Source organism: Parambassis ranga, chromosome 7 (assembly GCF_900634625.1).
Source record: "Parambassis ranga chromosome 7, fParRan2.1, whole genome shotgun sequence".
Lineage (NCBI taxonomy): Eukaryota > Metazoa > Chordata > Actinopteri > Ambassidae > Parambassis > Parambassis ranga.
Window position 1 is genome coordinate 13,020,724 of NC_041028.1, and position 19,330 is coordinate 13,040,053.

General features: G+C 40.3%; 2 protein-coding genes across 3 annotated transcripts; both read left to right on the plus strand.

Moving 5' to 3' along the window:
- Positions 1–77: 77 nt before the first annotated feature.
- Positions 78–3,558, plus strand: ddost (dolichyl-diphosphooligosaccharide--protein glycosyltransferase subunit (non-catalytic)). Its single transcript, XM_028409914.1, has 11 exons — positions 78–344; positions 861–971; positions 1,072–1,158; positions 1,237–1,340; positions 1,450–1,544; positions 1,637–1,730; positions 1,854–2,002; positions 2,257–2,404; positions 2,488–2,608; positions 2,699–2,805; positions 2,959–3,558. The coding sequence occupies exons 1-11, from the start codon at positions 107–109 to the stop codon at positions 3,106–3,108; spliced, it is 1,404 nt and encodes a 467-aa protein (XP_028265715.1). The 5' UTR covers positions 78–106; the 3' UTR covers positions 3,109–3,558.
- Positions 3,559–4,116: 558 nt separating this feature from the next.
- Positions 4,117–17,713, plus strand: plekhm2 (pleckstrin homology domain containing, family M (with RUN domain) member 2). Of its 2 annotated transcripts, XM_028410033.1 has the most exons (20): positions 4,117–4,664; positions 6,016–6,122; positions 6,518–6,627; positions 6,704–6,803; positions 6,937–7,024; positions 7,119–7,293; positions 8,255–8,314; positions 9,860–10,139; positions 10,223–11,029; positions 11,132–11,201; positions 11,591–11,681; positions 11,851–11,915; positions 12,083–12,171; positions 12,367–12,499; positions 12,639–12,829; positions 12,986–13,051; positions 13,159–13,318; positions 13,547–13,726; positions 14,034–14,150; positions 14,312–17,713. In XM_028410033.1, exons 1-20 carry the CDS (start codon positions 4,605–4,607, stop codon positions 14,447–14,449), a joined length of 3,087 nt encoding a protein of 1,028 aa, XP_028265834.1. In that variant the 5' UTR covers positions 4,117–4,604; the 3' UTR covers positions 14,450–17,713. The 2 variants fall into 2 exon arrangements, with proteins under 2 accessions (XP_028265834.1, XP_028265835.1); XM_028410034.1 differs by lacking the exon at positions 8,255–8,314.
- Positions 17,714–19,330: the final 1,617 nt, after the last annotated feature.

Sequence of the window (19,330 nt, forward strand, 5' to 3'; positions counted from 1 at the left end):
GTGGAGTGGAACCCAGGATGACGCGTTCCTCTCTGTGATTGGCTGGGTCTCCGGGGGCAAAGTTTAGTGGACTGCTGCTTATGCTGACGTCTACTTCTGCAGCAAAATGGCGGCGTTGACAGCAGTCGTGCAGACGAACCGGTTCGGTTCTTCATTATCATCCTCTACAAAACGGGCCGGAATCATGACCCGAATGAATTTTGGTCTCTTGGGCAAAAATGTGATTCTGTTCCTGTCGTTAGCGTCTTTGTTGCATTGTGCCTCGGCTGACGGAAAAACGTTGGTGCTGCTGGACAACCTCAACATCAGAGACACCCATTCAATCTTCTTCCGCAGTCTGGCAGGTTAGTACAACAACTATAATTTACTACACACATATTTGCTCTATGTACACATACAAATCCCACTTGTAAGGAAGCAGCAGGTAACTGAGCCGCTGAGTCCCCAAATTTGTTAAAATATCTCTACATTCAGAGCAGCAAGGCTGCTAACATTAGCTTAGCTGCTGCTGCTTCCTTTTGTGGGATTTTAATATTTCTAAACAGCATATATATCACCTTATACCAAAGATCAAGTCAAAGTCGGAGCTATAACTGGTGGCAGAACAGTTTTAGGTTTACATATTGTTATTAACAGGATGTTAGCATGTTGTCCTCGATTAATGATGAGCTTTCCAAATCTGTACGTAATACATAGTAGTTTGCAGCTATTGAAAATGTTGCACATGTCTACAAACGAGTGCAGCTGTGGGAAGCAGCTTTTCCAATTCTAATAAAACAACAACAGACACTGTTCAAAACTGAGCAGAAAATGCACAACAGGCACTTGTGTGTGGCTGATGATGTCTTTCTTCTTCTCAGATCGTGGCTTTGACCTCACCTTCAAGACAGCTGATGATCCCTCCCTCTCTCTGATCAAATATGGCCAGTTCCTCTATGACCATTTAATCATCTTTTCCCCATCAGTTGAGGGTATATTTCATACTCTTTATTCAAAATCAAGCAATTATGGCCACTGTTTGCATTGTTGAAGCAACGTGTAAATTTTTTTTTCTGCGATTGTCATCTGCAGACTTTGGTGGAAATATAAATGTGGAAACGATTACATCCTTCATCGATGGTGGAGGCAATGTCCTGGTTGCTGCCAGCTCAGATATCGGTCAGTTACTTTTTAACAGTTTTTTTTATCATTGCAAAACTAGAATTGTCATTAATGTTTTCTTTTCTTGTTACACAGGTGAACCTCTGAGGGAGCTGGGGAGTGAGTGTGGCATTGAGTTTGATGAAGAAAAGACTGGTGTCATTGACCATCATAACTATGATGTGTCTGATCCAGGAGAGGTAAACAGTCTGGTCTTCAGACAGCAGGCACATTTAAAGATTTGTTTCTTAAGCACAGTGACCAAGAATGTTAAGTCTTGTATTTAGCACTGATCTGTTTTGTCTCCAGCACACCCTGATTGTCGCAGACCCAGATAACCTGCTGAAAGCTCCCACTATTGTCGGCAAACCCACCAACAAGCCTGTTTTATTCAAGGGTGTTGGGTACGCAGTATACATTGCAGCCTATTGTGACTATAATATACAAAATATTTGGTTGATAGACAATGTAATGATATTTATATTTATTCTCATAGCATGGTTGCAGACCCTGACAATCCTCTTGTCCTGGACATCCTTACCGGCTCTTCTACTTCCTACTCCTTTTTCCCTGACAGGCCAATCTCTCAGGTAGCATTACAGACATGTCGTCATAATGTCAAACACTGAATTAAGAATATGTTTAGTAAAGAAATCATCTAGGAAATTAGCTGTGAAAGGTCACTTTGTAAATCCACATTTTTACCATTTCAGTATCCGCATGCCGTTGGAAAGAACACGCTGCTGATCGCTGGCCTCCAGGCCAGAAACAACGCCAGAGTTGTTTTTAGTGGCTCCCTGGACTTCTTCAGCGATGCCTTCTTCAACTCTGCTGTGCAGAAGGCCACACCAGGTTCACAGAGGTATTCCTCACTCTGCATCTGGCAATAGTCTAAAACTTTGCCTTAGTCAGTGAATGAAAACCTGTTCATGAGAAGCCTCCCAGCTCATAAACAGGTGTGGCACACAGATCCCAGCACATATGTTTAAGTAGCATTGCATTTAGATGGTTGAGGTTAGAGGTTTAGAGGTTGATAACACTTAGATCTTTGATAGATAGTGCTGATATCAGTGCTGTGGTTGAAGTCTTTGTTGTCTTCTTGCGGGCATTCTTTAGGCATGAGCAAACCGGCAACATGGAGCTGGCTGAGGCTCTGTCTCGCTGGGTGTTCAAGGAGGCTGGAGTCCTGAGAGTGGGAGCAGTTACCCATCATCCTGTGGGAGAGACCGCTCCACCTGCTGCTTACACCATCACCGACCTGGTGGTGAGTTTTTCTTTTATTTGATTTGTCATCACCTTGAATAAGAAGCTGTGTATCACAGTCAGTTGACACTGTTCCCCATGCAGGAGTACAGCATTGTCATTGAGATGTTGTCAGAGGGCCGCTGGGTTCCCTTCGATGGAGATGACATTCAGCTCGAGTTTGTGAGAATCGATCCCTTCGTGAGGACTTACCTCAAGAAAAATGGTGTGTTGTGCTTGTAGAAGCTATTCTTATTACTTCATTTTATATATGTAAACTGTAACAAGTTTAAATCCCATGTTGTTGCTTTGTCAGGAGGGAAATACAGTGTCCAGTTTAAACTGCCTGATGTGTACGGAGTATTCCAGTTCAAGGTGGACTACAACCGACTGGGCTACACGCACCTCTACTCCTCCACTCAGGCAAGTTCCTCAGATTTATTCAATCCGGGCCCAAATCAAAACACTGTTACATTATAATGTTTTTTCATGCAAGCTTTATAATACTATTCCTGCACTTGATGTTGTAGATATCTACAGACATTTGCTGATGTTTTGCATGTTTCTCCATTGCAGGTATCAGTGCGCCCACTGCAGCACACTCAGTACGAGCGTTTCATACCCTCAGCCTTCCCATACTACGCCAGCGCCTTCTCCATGATGACAGGACTCTTTGTCTTCAGCGTGGTATTCCTGCACATGAAAGAGAAGGAGAAGTCAGATTAAAACAGAGAAACATCGGGGAGGATAAAGACAAGAGTGTGAAGAGCTGAACATCATAACAGCATCAGTCATCATGCAGGGACTTGGACTGTTTCTGTCCTTTCAATGGGACACTCTGCTAATTGGGTCTGGGAGCCAAAAGGGGTGCTGACTGCAATGCATTGCAGTCGATGGGTTTTTTTTTGTACTTTAAAATCACACAAAGGCCTGTATATGTTCTGAAGTCGGTCAGCAGTTGTATAAAGTTGCTTGTCATTTAAAAAAAACAAAAACATCTTGGCGGATTGGAATGGGATGAACATCCTTATTAACCTTTGATCCACATCTGGAAAAGTTACTGTGGTAACTACATGCACTGAATAAGCCAACTGCTCCTTTGTTTTTGATAAAATTGATGTTTCCAAAAAAGTTGGGAGTCATCTTAACAATAAAATATTGACATTCCAATTCTAAGAAACTCTTATTTTCGTGACTTGACCATAATGATTTTCACATTAAGTGATATGTGTGTCTCTATAAATGAGTGAGTTTTAACCTCTGGTGAAGTGTAGGCTAAGATGTCAGATATCTGACATGTTAACAAAAGTTTATTTTTTATAAATTTGTCACAATTTAATCTAAATAAATAATCACGTGATCATATGCCTCACTGATGCAAAGGTGTAAAAAGTAGGTCAAACTTGCTTCATCTGTACCAGCATCATATCCTTCACTGTTGATAATAGTGTAGAGGGACAAAAGACCATTTGGACTTTAATATACATATACTCCTTAACGTGTCTTTAAATGGGATTTGTTTGTAGGGCTATTACATCTATACTATATTACTTCTCTGAATAACTTCAACTAGCGAGATTTTTTTATAAACCTTCGACAAAATCCGAATTAATTAGATGATTCTAATAGAAAACCGTATTATATTTCGTTCTGAACAACGCTTAGCATTTCAAATTTTTTTAACCCAATTTGGTGTCGACTGGTGGTGACGTAACACACTGGGGGTGGGTTCAGTTTCAGGGCAGATGCTAGTACCCGAAAAGTAAGATTATCATCAGTTAACTTGACAAAGCTCAAAAGTACCTTAAAATACAGAAGTTATCTTAAAGGTAACTTAAAGTTCTGCTCTAAGATATCTATGGTTAAAGTGTAAAACTTGGTAATCACCTGTCAAAATGAGTGTAGTGGTAAAAACAAATCAAATGGCTAAAGCTAACGCGAAACACCAACCATTGCTTTGCTAACCGGAAGCTTTGGCAGGGGTTGTGGTATCATTGAAGGCACTAACACAGTGGTTGTGAACTAGCGGTGCAGACAGATTGACAGACACAGTGTGTACTACTGACGGCAAAAACTGTATTGTTAGTTTGAGATCGAATTGTATTGGACGACAAGAACATGTTGGCTAGCTAGTTCTGGCGGTGTTAGCGTTAGCAAAACAAGCGCTCTGCCTTCCCTGGGAGTCAGCTGACATCCTGCTGTAAGCTGCTAACAGACCAGTGATGGATCAACTGAAAGTGAAGGATCGCATATTGGAAAACATATCCCTGTCTGTCAAGAAGGTAAGCCCAACACACTTTAATACTGTCACACATCTCAGCGTTAGGATATCCACACGGGTCAGTGTTTAACTAACGTTAGGTCATCATTTGTCTGCTAAAGAGGGCAACTTTCAAGCCGAAAGGACATTACATTACCAGGTCGCCTTTCGGATGTTAGGGCCTTGCCCTAAAACAACATTAACTGTTGTCTAATTTCTTATTTTACTGTTACGCTCGTACTGTAGGTCAGGGTCTTAGCTGTCAAGTTGTCCTGTTTGCTTACAGTGAACAATAGTTATCAGCGTATTTGCTCACTGCGGCATGTGTTGTAAACACACCTGCAACCACACATAACACAGCCAGGCTCAGCAGTAGATTCTGCTCTTATTTAATAATCACATATTTTACTTTCATCTGTGTCCAGATGTGTCTGGGGGTTTGAAACAAACAGAACCAGACAGACGGCATTATATCTTTCTTCTCATCAGTCTACATGTTTGTATTTTTCACAAATATTACCTTTACATGGACATTCTTTTTCTTATATTCCAGTTCAGTCCACTAATTAAATGATTCACGAGAAAGTGCGCTTGATGCAGAAGGCACATTCATTGTGTGTAGGGAGTTCCCTTGTTTATTTCTTGTAACAGCAGCACAAGGATTGTGAAAGTATTTCTAAAGCAATGTACCTCCAACCTACTTAGAAAGTGTATAGTGTTTACTTAGTCATGTGGAGATAGTCACAGGATACAAATTATCTTTCTCTGGGTCACAATCCTCAAAGCTTCCCCAGCAACCTACAGTTACCGAAGGGTTTGGTACCATATAGTATTATGCATTAAAGTCAAGAGTGCGTTGCTGGCCACTGCAAGTCTGTGGACTTCAATCAGACAACATCCGCTACATTTCAATAAAACTGCTTGCATCAAATGGATATTTGGCTATCTATGCCAGCATATCAGATTTGAATGCACTTTAATTCATTTATTTTAGTGTCTGCCTGTCGCATGAACAGTGCAGGAATTGCAGAGCTTTTAGCATCTGTTGTCCACAAACACAAGTTTGCATATTCTATGACTGGTTTAAGTGTTCAGCAGGCACTTTTAGTATGCTCTGTAAGGTCTGTGCAGACAACATCCTTTCTTCTTCCTATAAATTGGCAGCTTTAAGCTTTAAGTGAACTTAAATCGTGAGATGCGTACTTGGTCAGATTGAGGGCAATCATAGTAGATGATGAACATTTCACTGCTTGGCTCCTTGGTTGATTATATGTTGTACTGTAGGTGTAGGAGCCACCACTCACTACCACTGCTGCCCTATTTTGTTTTTATTAAATTGTTAATGTCCATAATAACCACGTCTTTCTCTACAGTTGCAAAGTTACTTTGCAGCCTGTGAGGATGAAACTCCAGCAATCCGCAATCATGACCGAGTCCTGCAGCGTCTCTGTGAACATCTTGACCATGCTTTGCTGTATGGGTAAGGAAAGCGACATTAAATGTGTTTTCGTTAGAATTTCCATGTAAGTCTTACACAGATGTCTCAAATATCTGCGTTAAGTTTCCAATATTTTTTCATTTTTTTGCAAGGTGGACCAGTGGTGGTATAATAGGCTCACTCATTGTTAGCAAAGTCTCTTGCAACATTACACAAGGCGTGGTGAAAGTTTAAGAGTGACTGACAGCACTAGAAAAAGTGTGGGTTCTTGTTGGTAGAACAAAAAGGGAGTTCACCTTTTGTCAAAGTGTGAATGATCAGAACAAACAATTAAGGGTTGTCTTTCTTCCCCATCCAGACAAATTCAGGTGATTGTGTGTGGCAAGTAGAAGTAGTGTACATAGTACAAATTTAATTGTCTTGTGTGTTTTCTGCAGGCTGCAGGACATCTCTTCAGGCTACTGGGTCCTGGTCCTTCACTTCACCAGGAGGGAGGCTGTTCGCCAGATCGATGAGCTTCAGCATATAGCAACCAATCTTGGTCGAAGTGAGACATCTCTCTTGCACTCAGACTTCATTCAGCATTCAGGAAGCAAGACAGAACTCTTTTCTGTTCTCTGTAGGCCGTGCGTGGTTGTACCTGGCGTTGAGTGAGAGCTCTTTAGAGAGCTATCTGCGCCTCTTCCAGGAAAACCAAGGATTGCTGCAAAAGTATTACTTCAAGTAAGTCATCAAGTAATCTGATTGTGTATCAGGTTTGGAAAATCTTTCTGCTTGGCAATGAACATTGTCAGATTTTGATTAGTTGCTTTTTAAGCTCTGTAACACAAAATCAATTGATTTCCTTCATTGATAGGAACGCACTGGTATGCAGTCACGACCACCTCGCGCTCTTTCTCACACTGGTATCTGGGCTGGAGTTCATTCGCTTTGATCTGGAGCTGGTTAGCTGATATTTTGCAATGATATCAATAGAAATCCCATTCCTACATGTTAGCAGCGCATGTGTAACATTTATGTTGGCTTTTGCCGGTTCAGGATGTACCCTATCTAGATGTAGCACCCTACATGCCGGAGTACTACAAACCACAGAACCTGCTGGACTTTGAGGAAAGACTGCCCAGTTCAGACAGTCTGTCCTTGCACTCCTTCACGTCGCTCACCTCCACAAACCTGGAGTGGGATGACAGTGCCATAGCTCCGTCCAGTGAAGGTAAGGTCCTTTGATCTTTCTTTTTATAATTAAAAAGCATATTCTGTATTTGATTTTCCTTTACGGTATCAGAAGTAATGTGTAGTAGTAATTTTTTTTAAACTGATTATATTTCACTTTGCTGCTGATTGATTAAAGGTAGGGTAGGAGATTTCATTCTGATGCACTTTTTGTTAAATTAGTGTAACTTCTCTTTACAATCCGATAGCAACCAATTAGTTCAGCAGTTTCACTTTAAAACGAAGAATATTAATCATCTGTGGAAGCTATGAAACGCTAAAAACATCAGCCAATCCTACGAGGCGCCACTGCGCGGAGTATTGGCTGGTTGTCACTCTCTTCCTGCTCTGTGTGCATCAGAGAGGTACGTGCATGAAGGCCGAAGTCACAGACTGGTTGGGGGGCGTGGCTTCGGAGTGACCTCCGAGAGAAAGGGGCGTGTGTTTACTTTCAAAATCTGGCTGATTCTCACTGAGTTTTCAAAATCTCCTACCCTACCTTTAAGTGGGAAAACAGCCTTTATTTTGGGGTTTTTGATTTGTTTAAAACCCACTGGATTCCAAATACAGACTCGTCTGCCTTGGCAAAAACTGATACAATGATGCTAAACTAGCCTGTAGAATTATAAGTTGGGTTGATCCTTGCAGACTCTTGTTACTCACACATTTAGGGCATTTTATTAAATGGATCATTTGGCATGTAGAGGTCAATGCTAGCAGAATGTTGACACTGGGAGGATTGCAGCTCCCAGACAGTGCTTTCCTCATCACTGCCTACAAAGTACTGAAGCACTTCCCCTGTTTTAGTTCTCACTTGTCTGTTTTTCTCCATTGATTTTGTTATATCATATCCCATATATCATGTTGTTGTTTTACTGTTTCTGTGCCATTTATCCGGTCTCCTCTCTCCTGACTCCTACACATGTCTCTCTAATGTTGAATGTTATCCCTCCTTTTTTTAGATTATGATTTTGGTGACATCTTCCCCGTGTTGCAGTCATTGCCAAGTGCAGACTGGGAAGGTGGGACATTGGTCAACCATCCCCTTTTTTGCCCTGCCATGCCTGCTTCCTTACCTCCCTCCTCTGGCATGGCTATCCCACTGTTTGTGTTGAATGCATGTTGGGTAATATAACCAATAAAACAGCTATCTGGCATAAAATACCATATCGAAATTAAAAACCAGCGTGATTAGAGAAACATGAATTTTTAATTTTTAGGAACAGACAGGAAGATGTGATTTTGGATGATTCTATATACATTGCCTTTGTAGCTAGCAATGTACATTAAGTTATTTTGCACATGACAATGATTTCATTGAAAATAACTTTAACATATTATTTTATAGAGTTGAACTTATCTACTTGAAGCTGCTATTCCTAAAGATGCAGGAAGGTGTTTTTTTGTACCACACATTGTTTCATCTACAGTAAAATGTGTCTGCTTAGTGAAGCTTTTAAAAATATCAAATAATAGAAAGTAACTTTAAATGCCCTAAATAACATTTCAAACAAACAAAATGTAATGTAGAGTGTATTATTTAAGTGTGGTTTATTGAGGAATTCGGTGTGTTGGGTGGGTTGTTTGTTATATGTCATGTTCTGCATGTGTTACTCATCTGGGGAATGAACCTAATGTTCACATTGCTTTATTATCTACCACAGCAAGATAATGCCTGAAGTAACCAGTACTTACCTCGTCCAGTCTGTCTTCAGTACAGTGTGTGTCTGTCTGTCGATTTTTGTCTCTGTGATAAGCGGCACTGGCTTAGGTTAAGCTAAACTGTAGCGTGAGGTAATAGTGGAGATAATTGTCAGATATGAAATAGACAGCTGTAAAGACAAGTCTGTTTTCTTATGGTTTGTAGTCAATTTTATCCTGTAATTTTCTACAATAATTATAATATTAAATGTTAAAGTTATGTAAGTTCTTTACTCTGCACCTTGGTTTGCTCAGACTTTATATACTTTAATATACGGATGCTGTAAAACTGAGGTCTAGCTTTATGGTTAAAAGAAATAGCTGATACGATATAATAATAATGCTAACAGATCCAAAACCCAGTTTGAAAAAGAGATGTTCTCTTGTTTCAGAACTTATGATGAATTACAGCTAATTGGAAAATAGAGACTGCCATTGGAAAATTGATGCGAGCATTAGTAATATATGACGTAGCTCTAGAAGCTACAGTAAAAGAGCTTGACCTAGGCCTGTGACTGCAAAGAAAGCTGCTGCCTGTGAGCCTACTTGGTGTCTTACTCATTGTGTTTTGTGCCTCTTTGACCCTGCCGAAGACCTTCAAAGAACACTGCAGCCCCTAACACTTGTGTGCTGTGCTGATGATGGAATACACAGTTTTTTTTTCTTTGGAGTTGTTTTGTTGGTCAACGTTCACATCCAGAAAATGGGTGGAAAGGAACAAATGTACCCTAAATAACTAACCAAAACCTAAAAATAAAACAAAAAACACCAAATGGATAAGTTACCAACAAAACAGTGAAAAAAACAGTGAATGTTGCAAGCTGCTGTTTTTCAATTAACTCAGTGTCTTGGTGTTTTCTCTGCAGAGGGTGACCTGACTGATCAAGCCAGCTGTCCACGATCCAGTGGCTCTGATCCACAGACAGTTATCAGTGACACTGTAGTCCTTTCCGGTACTGTAAAGGGGAAGGTAGCAACTTACCTTTCACCTCATAGCCCTACATCCAGACACAACCCCTTCAACGAGGACTCGGACACAAACACCTCAGCCGATGTAACGCCTGTTCATGTGCCTAACTGTCACAATGCCATCTATACCACTGGAGATGACACAGAGGGCCACAACAATGAGCTGGAGGTCATTAGGTACATCACCTGTAGCTTCAGTTTTTTTCACATTCTGTATCAGGTTGCGGATGGAACCACAGGTAACCTCTCTGTTCTTTCAGGGTGGCCAGACGAAGGAAACCAGCAAAGAAGAAACGTGGGAAAGGTTCCACAGATTCCATCAGCAGCATTCATAACTCTGTGTCCTCTGAGCATGTGGAAGACTTTTCTATCCTTACCTCAGAGGATGTTGACTCACTAAACTGTACTGTAGTGCAGCTGGATAGTGAAGGACAGTTGAGGAGAAGCAGGGTCGGGTCAGAGGTTGTTGAGGAAGGAGGAGAGGATGGAGAAGAGGGCCTCCTACGGCTGCCAGAGATGACAGACACCTCCATGGACACTGTGGGCCAGCCCCTTCGTGATGTCATGGATCGGCTAAATGGGGCTCTGGACAGGGAGGAGGCCTGGGGGCATCTGGAGGAGGAGGAAGGAAAACACCACGTAGACTGTCATCAGACATCCGAGCCTCCTGGGCAGCAGCCCTTTCGGGAGGATTCAGGGGGCAAGCCACCTGACCCAGCCCCAGGAGAGACGTCTGGTTCCCCACTGGCCAAAAGTCCCACGTTCCTGCAAGCCTCTCCTGTGTCTGCAGACATATGCTGCTTTACCCCCAACAGTCCAGACTCTACTCCCACAGGTGGTGGCCACCATGACTCTACAGAGCATAGCCAGCCACAGACTCTTTCAGGTGGCCTTGAAAATGAAGGAGAGGCAAAAGCGCCAGCAAGACAGGAGTCTAACATGAAAGAGGAGTTATCCATACAAAGAGAGGAATCGCATAGAAGTACATCTACAGCTGAAGAAGCAGACCAACAACTACAAGAGGAAGGGCTTAGTCCATCTGAAAGCACTCACCCTGCAGAGTTCAAGTAAGAAATGAAAACAAATTGAGCTGTTTTTATTTAGTTTGTCTTTTCATTCATTTCATAATATAGTTTAATATGTGTCTAATGTTCTCATTCATATTTCAGGGTTGACAACAATCACTTACTGCTTCTCATGATTCATGTATTCAGAGAGAATGAAGAGCAGCTCTTCAAGGTGAACACAGTGACATTTATATGAATGTGTGTGCTTCAAAGTATGTTGTGTTTGGCACAAATGAAACATTTAGAGAAGTGAATGCATTCTGTTATGTCATAGTCTATTACCTTCTTTTGGCGTGAGAGAAGTGGTTTGAGAAGTTGAATGTGGAAATGTTGCAAGGCTGAGTTTGTCAATGACTTGAACTGCTTTTTCTCAGAAAGTAGAAATATAACTGATGTATGCTGACAAAAACCAAGCATTGGCCATTATTTACACTAAACTTCCATTAAATTGCTGTATTATAATTTAACAACATTAGTCAATTAAGTTTTTGATTGTGTCAGGGATAGACAGGTAAATATGGAGGTTTCTATCACCTGACCTTATTTATCTTGTGTTTTCAGATGGTGAGGATGAGCACAGGTCATATGGAGGGGGACTTGCAGCCCCTTTATCTGCTGCTGACTGACTGTTACATCTACCTGCTCAGAAAGGGTAAGTGGCCAGAACAGTAGAGACAGTAGATTTTCAGAAAAGGAACTTGGGAGAGTTTGACTATGACTGTGTAACCTAATGTTGTCAACATGTATTATCAACCCTGGAAGTTTCTGTTCTGTGTCAGTGTAAATGTCTACATTGGTCACATAAGCATTTTCCTCCATAGGTGCGGCAGAGAAGCCCTACACAGTAGAAGATGCTGTTTCCTATAATGAGCTGGATTATCTTTCAGTAAGCTTCCTGCATCACAGTTTAATATTTTTTTACCATTTGTCTGCTGTTAACTGTTGTTGTTTAAAATACATGTGCCTGTTACAGTTATGGATGGGATACAGTTCCTTGATGTTGCATAGGGGCTATGCTGTTTATTTGTAATTTATAATGTTGTCTTCCTTTAGGTGGGCCTTGACCAGCAGACAGTGACAATAGTTTGTACGAACAGACGAAGAAAATTCCTGTTGGACACAGCTGATGTCTCACTGACTTGGTCAGCATATTCCTGTACTTTATTGCTATACCTCATGTTTCTTAATGCAGACAAAAACACATCTGTTTCCTTCTACCATTATTATATACCACTGTACACTGAGGCAGTGTCTGATGTGTAAAGGAAACGCCTACTCAAAATGTATGATTGGTAGTCTCTTCCTGACTATCTCTACATTTTCGTCTTCAATCATAGCTGGTTCCTGTCTGTTCTCAAGTCAGCCATGGTGAAAGGTTGCCGTGAGCCTCCCTATCCTTCTGTTCTGACTGATGCCACCATGGAAAAACTGGCTGTCACCAAGTTCATCTCCCAGGAGTCTCACTGTGAGGTAATCTAATCAGTCACGTCATCATTGTAATGTTTTTGTAATTTCAGAACTGTTCGATAGTTCTTACAAAAAAATCTTGGTTGACCTTCAAAGGTCAACCAAGATATAATAGTTAAATGATGCTTGACTGTGTCTCCAGGTGCCTGAAGTGTCTATTCAGCTCTATTCATTGGTCCACTGGGAGGATCCTATGGACATGACATTGTCTCCCCAAAGTAAGTCACCAAGCTGTGGTGTACTTTCCAGCACAAAAGAAGGGGTCCTGCAGTACCGCGCTGGAACCACATACCTGGGCAAAGAGCTGTGGAAGAGCTCCTACCTCGTTCTCAGGTATGGGAACTCATTACTACTCCTTTCAGCTGATATAAGAATGGATTAATAAGAAATGACTTGCCACTGCCCATTACAATATATGTCATTTGTAAGCATCTAATTATATGTATGTAATGTCTCTTCTATGTATGTTATCGTGTTTTTTTTCTGCAGTAATGGGATTCTGTACCTGTATGCCGAGAGAACAGATGTGATACCTCTGATGTCTGTCACCATGGGGTGAGCTGTTAGTGCAGATATTAAACTTATTGAAGCTTTTGCTGTAAAAGCACTAAAACACTCAAGCCAAAATTTCTTCTAACTCCCATAATTACATTACATTACAGAGGAGAGCACTGTGGAGGCTGTCGTCGCTCAAACAGCACTGAGCGTCCACATGCCTTCCAAGTCATATTGACAGAGCGTGCTCCTCTGGAGCTCAGCGCTAACGATGAGCAGGATATGGCTGACTGGATGCAGGTGCTCTGCCAGTCTGTCTCCAAAGGGGTAAGGAACTTGGCGCAGTGCATACTGAGCAAATGTTGTTTAGTATTCCTGTTATTGTAAGTTTTACACACTATATTAATGTGATATAAAATACAAAATAATCTCTGGAATGCCATATTTTGTTGCATTCACCACTGATTTAACTGAATTTAATTGGTGCCAACACATGAGAAGGAAAAATTGACATAAGGGTCAATGTGTAATAAACTCCAACAACTGTACCTGCAGGTCATCCCTCAGGGTGTGGCTCCCACTCCGTGTATCCCATGTTGCCTGGTGGTGACAAACAGTAAGCTGCTAACTTGCCATCAGGATTGTCAGACGAGCTTTTTCCGTTCACTGGGCAGCGCTGATATTTGTGATGTCACCTCTGTCAGCCTGGAGACTGACAAGGAGTACTGCGCTATTGTGAGTTACCATTTGTATTCCATCCACCAGTATTCTGTATATGGGATTTACATTTTAAGACTATACATTTGTCCATTAGTGTGATCTGTGATACGCATGCAGTTTGCTGCTATTTTTGTGCAGTCCTGTATTACTTATTTATATACATTTTTGCAGCTCTTTTAATTTCATGTTTTGTAATTGTTCAAATCAGTTTTTGTAAAGTGTGTGACAAAAAAAATTACCATTTACATGAGAGCCTGTATGATTTCACCTAAAGGTCGGCAAAATTACATTGGTCTTCCCACACCCTGTGTTTTGTTGGCAGGAGTTTGCAGCAGATCGGGCCCAGTTCCTTCCACCATGGGTTTTATACTTTAGTGGATGTGAAGAGAGAGATCGACTGCTGCAGGTGTTAGACACTACATGGAAAGCCATTTTCCAGGTCAGAAGATTCTGTAGATCACCCTTATCAAAGGATTAAGGATATGATATTACAACAAGTGCAGCAATTATTCTTTCAGTATGTCAGGTATTTAATGCATCAGCTTCATGTATCATTCTCTCAGACAGACAGATCATCATTCGTGTCCTTAATGTAAACAGGTGGACCTTCCTCACAAAGATGTGTCTGATCCACTGGTACAAAAGCGCTGTGGTGAGGCCCTCGAGCTGATGAAGAGCGCCTGGCAGAGAGCAGACAGTCTGGCTAGAGGAAGAGCCCGACGTGAACCTTGGTGCTGATGGATACACACACGCACGTATGCACTAATCTGTGTGTAGCCACTGTGACAGTCTGATATAGTTCTAGGAAGGAGTTGCAGAAGTTACAGCTTGTGCTAATAAAACTATTGATTGAAACCGAAAGACTGAGATAAACCAATCAGATGCGGTTTGGTGTGATGAACATCTAATTCTGAGATGGTTCCTTCAGATAAATGTCCTGCTGAAGCAGCAGTGCATAGTGTATCTCATTACAATTATGCAACAGGTAGACATAAAAGAAAAATGAAGGAACCTCAAGCCGAGTGACAGTGTATTTTATGTGATCTGGGTAATGCATCATCCCTTTTACTTTACTAGAGATCTTTGGAAAAAGCAGCAGCATAGAACAAATATGTTTGATCAAGAAGGTTTGACATCACATGATTATAGCGCTTACCTTTTGAGATGTACTTAATAAAACTGAATGATTAACTACAATATTCAGTACAAAGTGGGGTTCAGTAAAATTATTAATATTTTAAGTATATACATCTGGATGCTTCTTATCTATACATATTTATTATGTATATATGATAGAAGCCATGTTGGATAGGGTAAATAGCTGCTAGCTATGTTGAAAGGTTTTACACTATTTACTGCACAAACACAAAAATCTGCTCTTTGCTCGCTCAGCTCGCACAATAGTGTGAAGAAAAAATTTACTTTGTGCTCATAAAATGTTTTGTTGAGCCCTAACTGTAGTATAACATTAATGTAGACACACAGCGATGTACAGTATCGTATAATCACTGACAGTCATGCCTGAAATTCAGTTTCGGTTTGTCTAAAAGGTCACACGACTCTACACTAAATTATGCACATAGGCATGTATATAAAGCTTGAAAGACAGATAAGGTTTTGAGATACCTAACACTGATACATACTCTTGCCTGTAATGTCTATATGAGGTATTGCTTTTTCAGTCTATAAATGAGAAGTTCTATCAGGAAATGCAACAGATTTGCCTTTTTTCTCCACTGTGTAGAGGAGTGGAGGTTTCCATGCAGACCTTCACGTTGTTTTTGCTGTTAGCCTTTTTAATGGTACCAGTCGTGGCTTTATGTTACCTTTTGAGAGAAAGTGGGAATCATTGCTAAATTATTCAGTTGAGTGCTGATACTGTTGTCTTATTGACGACTGCACTAGCTGATGCGTCTTTTCCCCTCAGTGTAGGTAAATTTGTGAGAAATCTTTTATAGCATCTGAGAGCTTGTCTTTGCTTCTCTTTTTGATTTTGCACAGAGGAAATGAATGGTAAAATATAGCAAGTGCTACAGTCTGTCTAACCCTTACCCTACCTGTGTCAATGGCAGTGTGTAACTGCTCTGAATGCAAGGCTGAGAAATTTATTTTGCAAAGACAATGTTGCCTTTTTGAGGATTAAATTGCCAATTCATATCATTTAAAACACATTCTTTTAGTACATGCCTTATACAGTACAATTCGGCTGACAGCATTGGGACAGTGAAATGCTGTTTGTTTTCTGTGCATTTACCTGCTTCCTGTATAAACAGGAAACAGAGATACAAAGGTGACAGTGCTGCTGGTGAAGGGTAGATACAGATGAAAGGATATAAACACACAAAACACACAAAGTTGGTGCATTCCCCCAATGAAGGATGTGTAATTTATTGTTGTTGTCTGGGAAAAGACAAATTCTAACATATCCCTTTTTTACATTGATGGGCCAGATACTATTGTAAAGACATATCATGGGGATTACAATCACATTACACGGTTTTGCTCTGGCCCTGGCCGAATCAAAGTATGTGCTGTACGTCTAACCTTCATATTCTACACTATGTTTACACTAGGTTTAAAATGCACTTCAGTTTAAGCACTACAAGGCAGCATATTGAAAAAGGAAATTCCAAGGGCAACAGTGGCGCATCCCAACTCCTCCCTAGTCACTGTTGTGTGTTCTTGGGCAAGACACTTCACCCTAGCCTGTGGCGCGCCTTGCTAGTCATTGTATGACACTGCTTGTGCAGCAGCCGTAACGAATTTCCCTCTGGGATTAATACAGTATCTAAAATTAAAAAAAAAAATAAAACAATTTATTCCAATTTACATTAGTGCTTCTCACCATTATTCAGAACATGAGCACAGTTTCGAAAACAAGCACTTCATGTACTTCACTTCTTTCTCTTGCTATGTTGTGATGTCAAATGATTTCATGACTACTCGGAAAGTGGTTTGACCTATCAGATCAAAATGCATCCTTGTGGTTTTGTACACTTGTTTTCAGAGCTGTCCACTTGTGATCTGACTTTTGACATTTTAAAACCAAGTGTAAGCAGAGTCTCATCACAAACATTGCATATTAAGCAAAGTACGGCACAGACAAAGTACAGCTTTGTTTTGTTTGTTTGGTTTTTAATCAAAATATGTGTTGAATGTGCACCAAAATCAAAATGTTATTCAGTCCTTTACAGTCCTTTATGTGTGTGTTATATCTTTACAAAGTTTTACGTTCATGTTGTTTTTCTCTTTTATCAGTATTAATCTGTGCTTTAAGCCTCTCTAAGTGCCACTTAGTCTCCTCGTCCTTCTGCTCTTCTACAAAGAAATTTAATCTCAGGTGAAAAGTTACTTAACATCCAAAACTCACCAAGACTCTCACGTGTGTTTTTTACAGCCTTTCCTAGCGATGTTTTTTGTTCCTCCCCTGTTCAGTGCAGCATTGTTAATGTTATTTTGCACACTCAGAAGGCTGCAGAGTGATATAAGCTGTTGGAAAAATAAATAATCCTTTAATAATTATAATAATTAGTGGGTTCCAGAGAAGAATTGGTTGACTGTGTATTTAAAGTACTCCGTGAGTGGATTACTTCAGGATTTATGAACCTGGGAGAGTACAGTTGCAATAGTTGGACTTACTTGAAATGTTTTTGGTGGCAAAAACTGCAGAGCTCAGAATTGTGGTGTATGAACTGTGTGTAAAGAGGAAGGAAAAGTTAGTCTTTTTGAGCAGTGTTTTGAACGTGGAACATTGCTGGCCAATGATGGGCGACATCTTTTAAAGCGCTTTTTGATTTTGTTGATAAATGTATGTACCGCGTGTAATATTTGTATTATGTTTAGCAGTTTTATTGAACTGTAAATAAAGCACTAATCAAGAATAACTCCCACATAAAGACATGCATGTCCTGAAGGTTTTATACTGTTCATAACGGTGATGAATGTACAAATAAACCTTTGTGAACTGGACAGCCTAACAGAATAAACTGTAATGAAACTTTGGCTCCTGAGGTGAAACACTTGTTCTTTATGTTCCACATTTGTGATTGTGACTGCTGCATTTCTGCTGTAGGTCAAACCAGTGAAATGCTGTATGTTGGAAACAAGAGGCATGTTAGAGCAGGGACTGGACATTCACAGGTAACAGGTCAGTGTATGGTGGGAGTTCTGTACTTTCAAAACAAAAATGTTGTCTTATTGTGTCATTTTTATAAACAAACCTTTGACATTGGCTTGTTGAGAGAATACGAAATAATGATGTTTATTAATTTTTACAATTCTTACAAAAAGTGGACTTTTATTTTATCACTGCTGCAAAGAAATGAACCAGTGCTTGAACATTTGTCCTCTCAGCATAAACAAACCAAAAGTGGCCTGACTTACCGTACTTTCTTTTCCGGTGCAGTTGTGCAGGGATGGTTTGTTGATGGTGCAATCCCCTCACTCACCAACAGAGGTCGCATAAGTAGTTTGTTCTGGAACCCTATTTTAACTGGCTGATGTAACTGAAACCTCTGTTATAAAGCTTGAACCACAGATAACATCTTTATTCAGTAACATAAAGTAAGGTCTATAAATAACACGTTAGTCAGAACTACACTGGCCTGTGCAGTGCTCCATACACACTTTTGAAGTGGAGTTTTGAGATTTTTCTGTGAACCACAATTAAAATTTTATTTGGAAAATTGTGAAATTAGGATCTTTCATCCATGGAAAATTGTGGCATAGGAAAAGAAAACACAATGTCTATCCCCAGCTGATTTTTCTTAGTTATTTTATTTTATGCTGTAGTTACCAGGGTAACAGGGTATTGCTGTTCTTGTTGAGATGTGTTATTTTAGTATTAATGTATACCTTGGGAATTACTGTTACTATAGTTTCGACAAACTCCTTGCCTGTAGACTTTGCATGATAAATAGCACTGCAGTTTTTTGCAGTATATAAACACAAAACAAAAGGAGAAAATGCTTAACTAAATTATTTGAGTCTGGCTACCATAACCATGATATTAAGGTAAATTAATTCTCAGAAATTCATATTATATTGGCAATGCGGTCTAGGGAAAACTAATCTAGTCATAGCAGAGACCAGAAGATTCACAGTTTTTGTTCCTAGCTTCCATGCTCCACATACACAGTTGCCTACAATTCCCATAATGCAACACACCTCCCCACCTCCATCTTTCAAACTCTATGCCCCCAGGCTGCTCTGATATGACCCAAATGAAATCATCCATTGTAAAACAGGTTAAGTGTTCCTGTAATTTAATAGGATTCTGTCATTTCCTCCTTGTCTTTTACCTCTTTTATTCTCGCCTCACATCCACCTCTGATTTGACTGCAGTGTTGCTAAGGAGGAGGAGGGCTGTTGTAGAAAAGGAATATATGGTCACGTATTGATGACCGAGACCACAGAATATTAGTGAGTAGCATGTAGTTAGTCTTATGCCTGTGAGAAAATAATAGGGGGGTTGGATGGAGCTTCCCAGCTGATGCTTTAAATAATTCATGTTAATTGTGTGTAGATTTTAAACCCAATTAAATGAAGAGCACACAACAGCCTGTATGGAATACAGTTAACATCAAAGAGGGGACATCAGCAATGCATGTTATATACGTG

Excerpts from the sequence above, each read along its gene's own strand:
- plekhm2 (XM_028410033.1), top strand. The coding sequence starts at position 4,605 with ATGGATCAACTGAAAGTGAAGGATCGCATATTGGAAAACATATCCCTG. Across the intron at positions 4,665-6,015 it reads TATCCCTGTCTGTCAAGAAG|TTGCAAAGTTACTTTGCAGC; the intron begins GTAAGCCCAACA and ends CTTTCTCTACAG. Across the intron at positions 6,628-6,703 it reads AGCAACCAATCTTGGTCGAA|GCCGTGCGTGGTTGTACCTG; the intron begins GTGAGACATCTC and ends TGTTCTCTGTAG.
- ddost (XM_028409914.1), top strand. The coding sequence starts at position 107 with ATGGCGGCGTTGACAGCAGTCGTGCAGACGAACCGGTTCGGTTCTTCA. Across the intron at positions 1,341-1,449 it reads ATGTGTCTGATCCAGGAGAG|CACACCCTGATTGTCGCAGA; the intron begins GTAAACAGTCTG and ends TTTTGTCTCCAG. Across the intron at positions 1,545-1,636 it reads GTTTTATTCAAGGGTGTTGG|CATGGTTGCAGACCCTGACA; the intron begins GTACGCAGTATA and ends TTATTCTCATAG.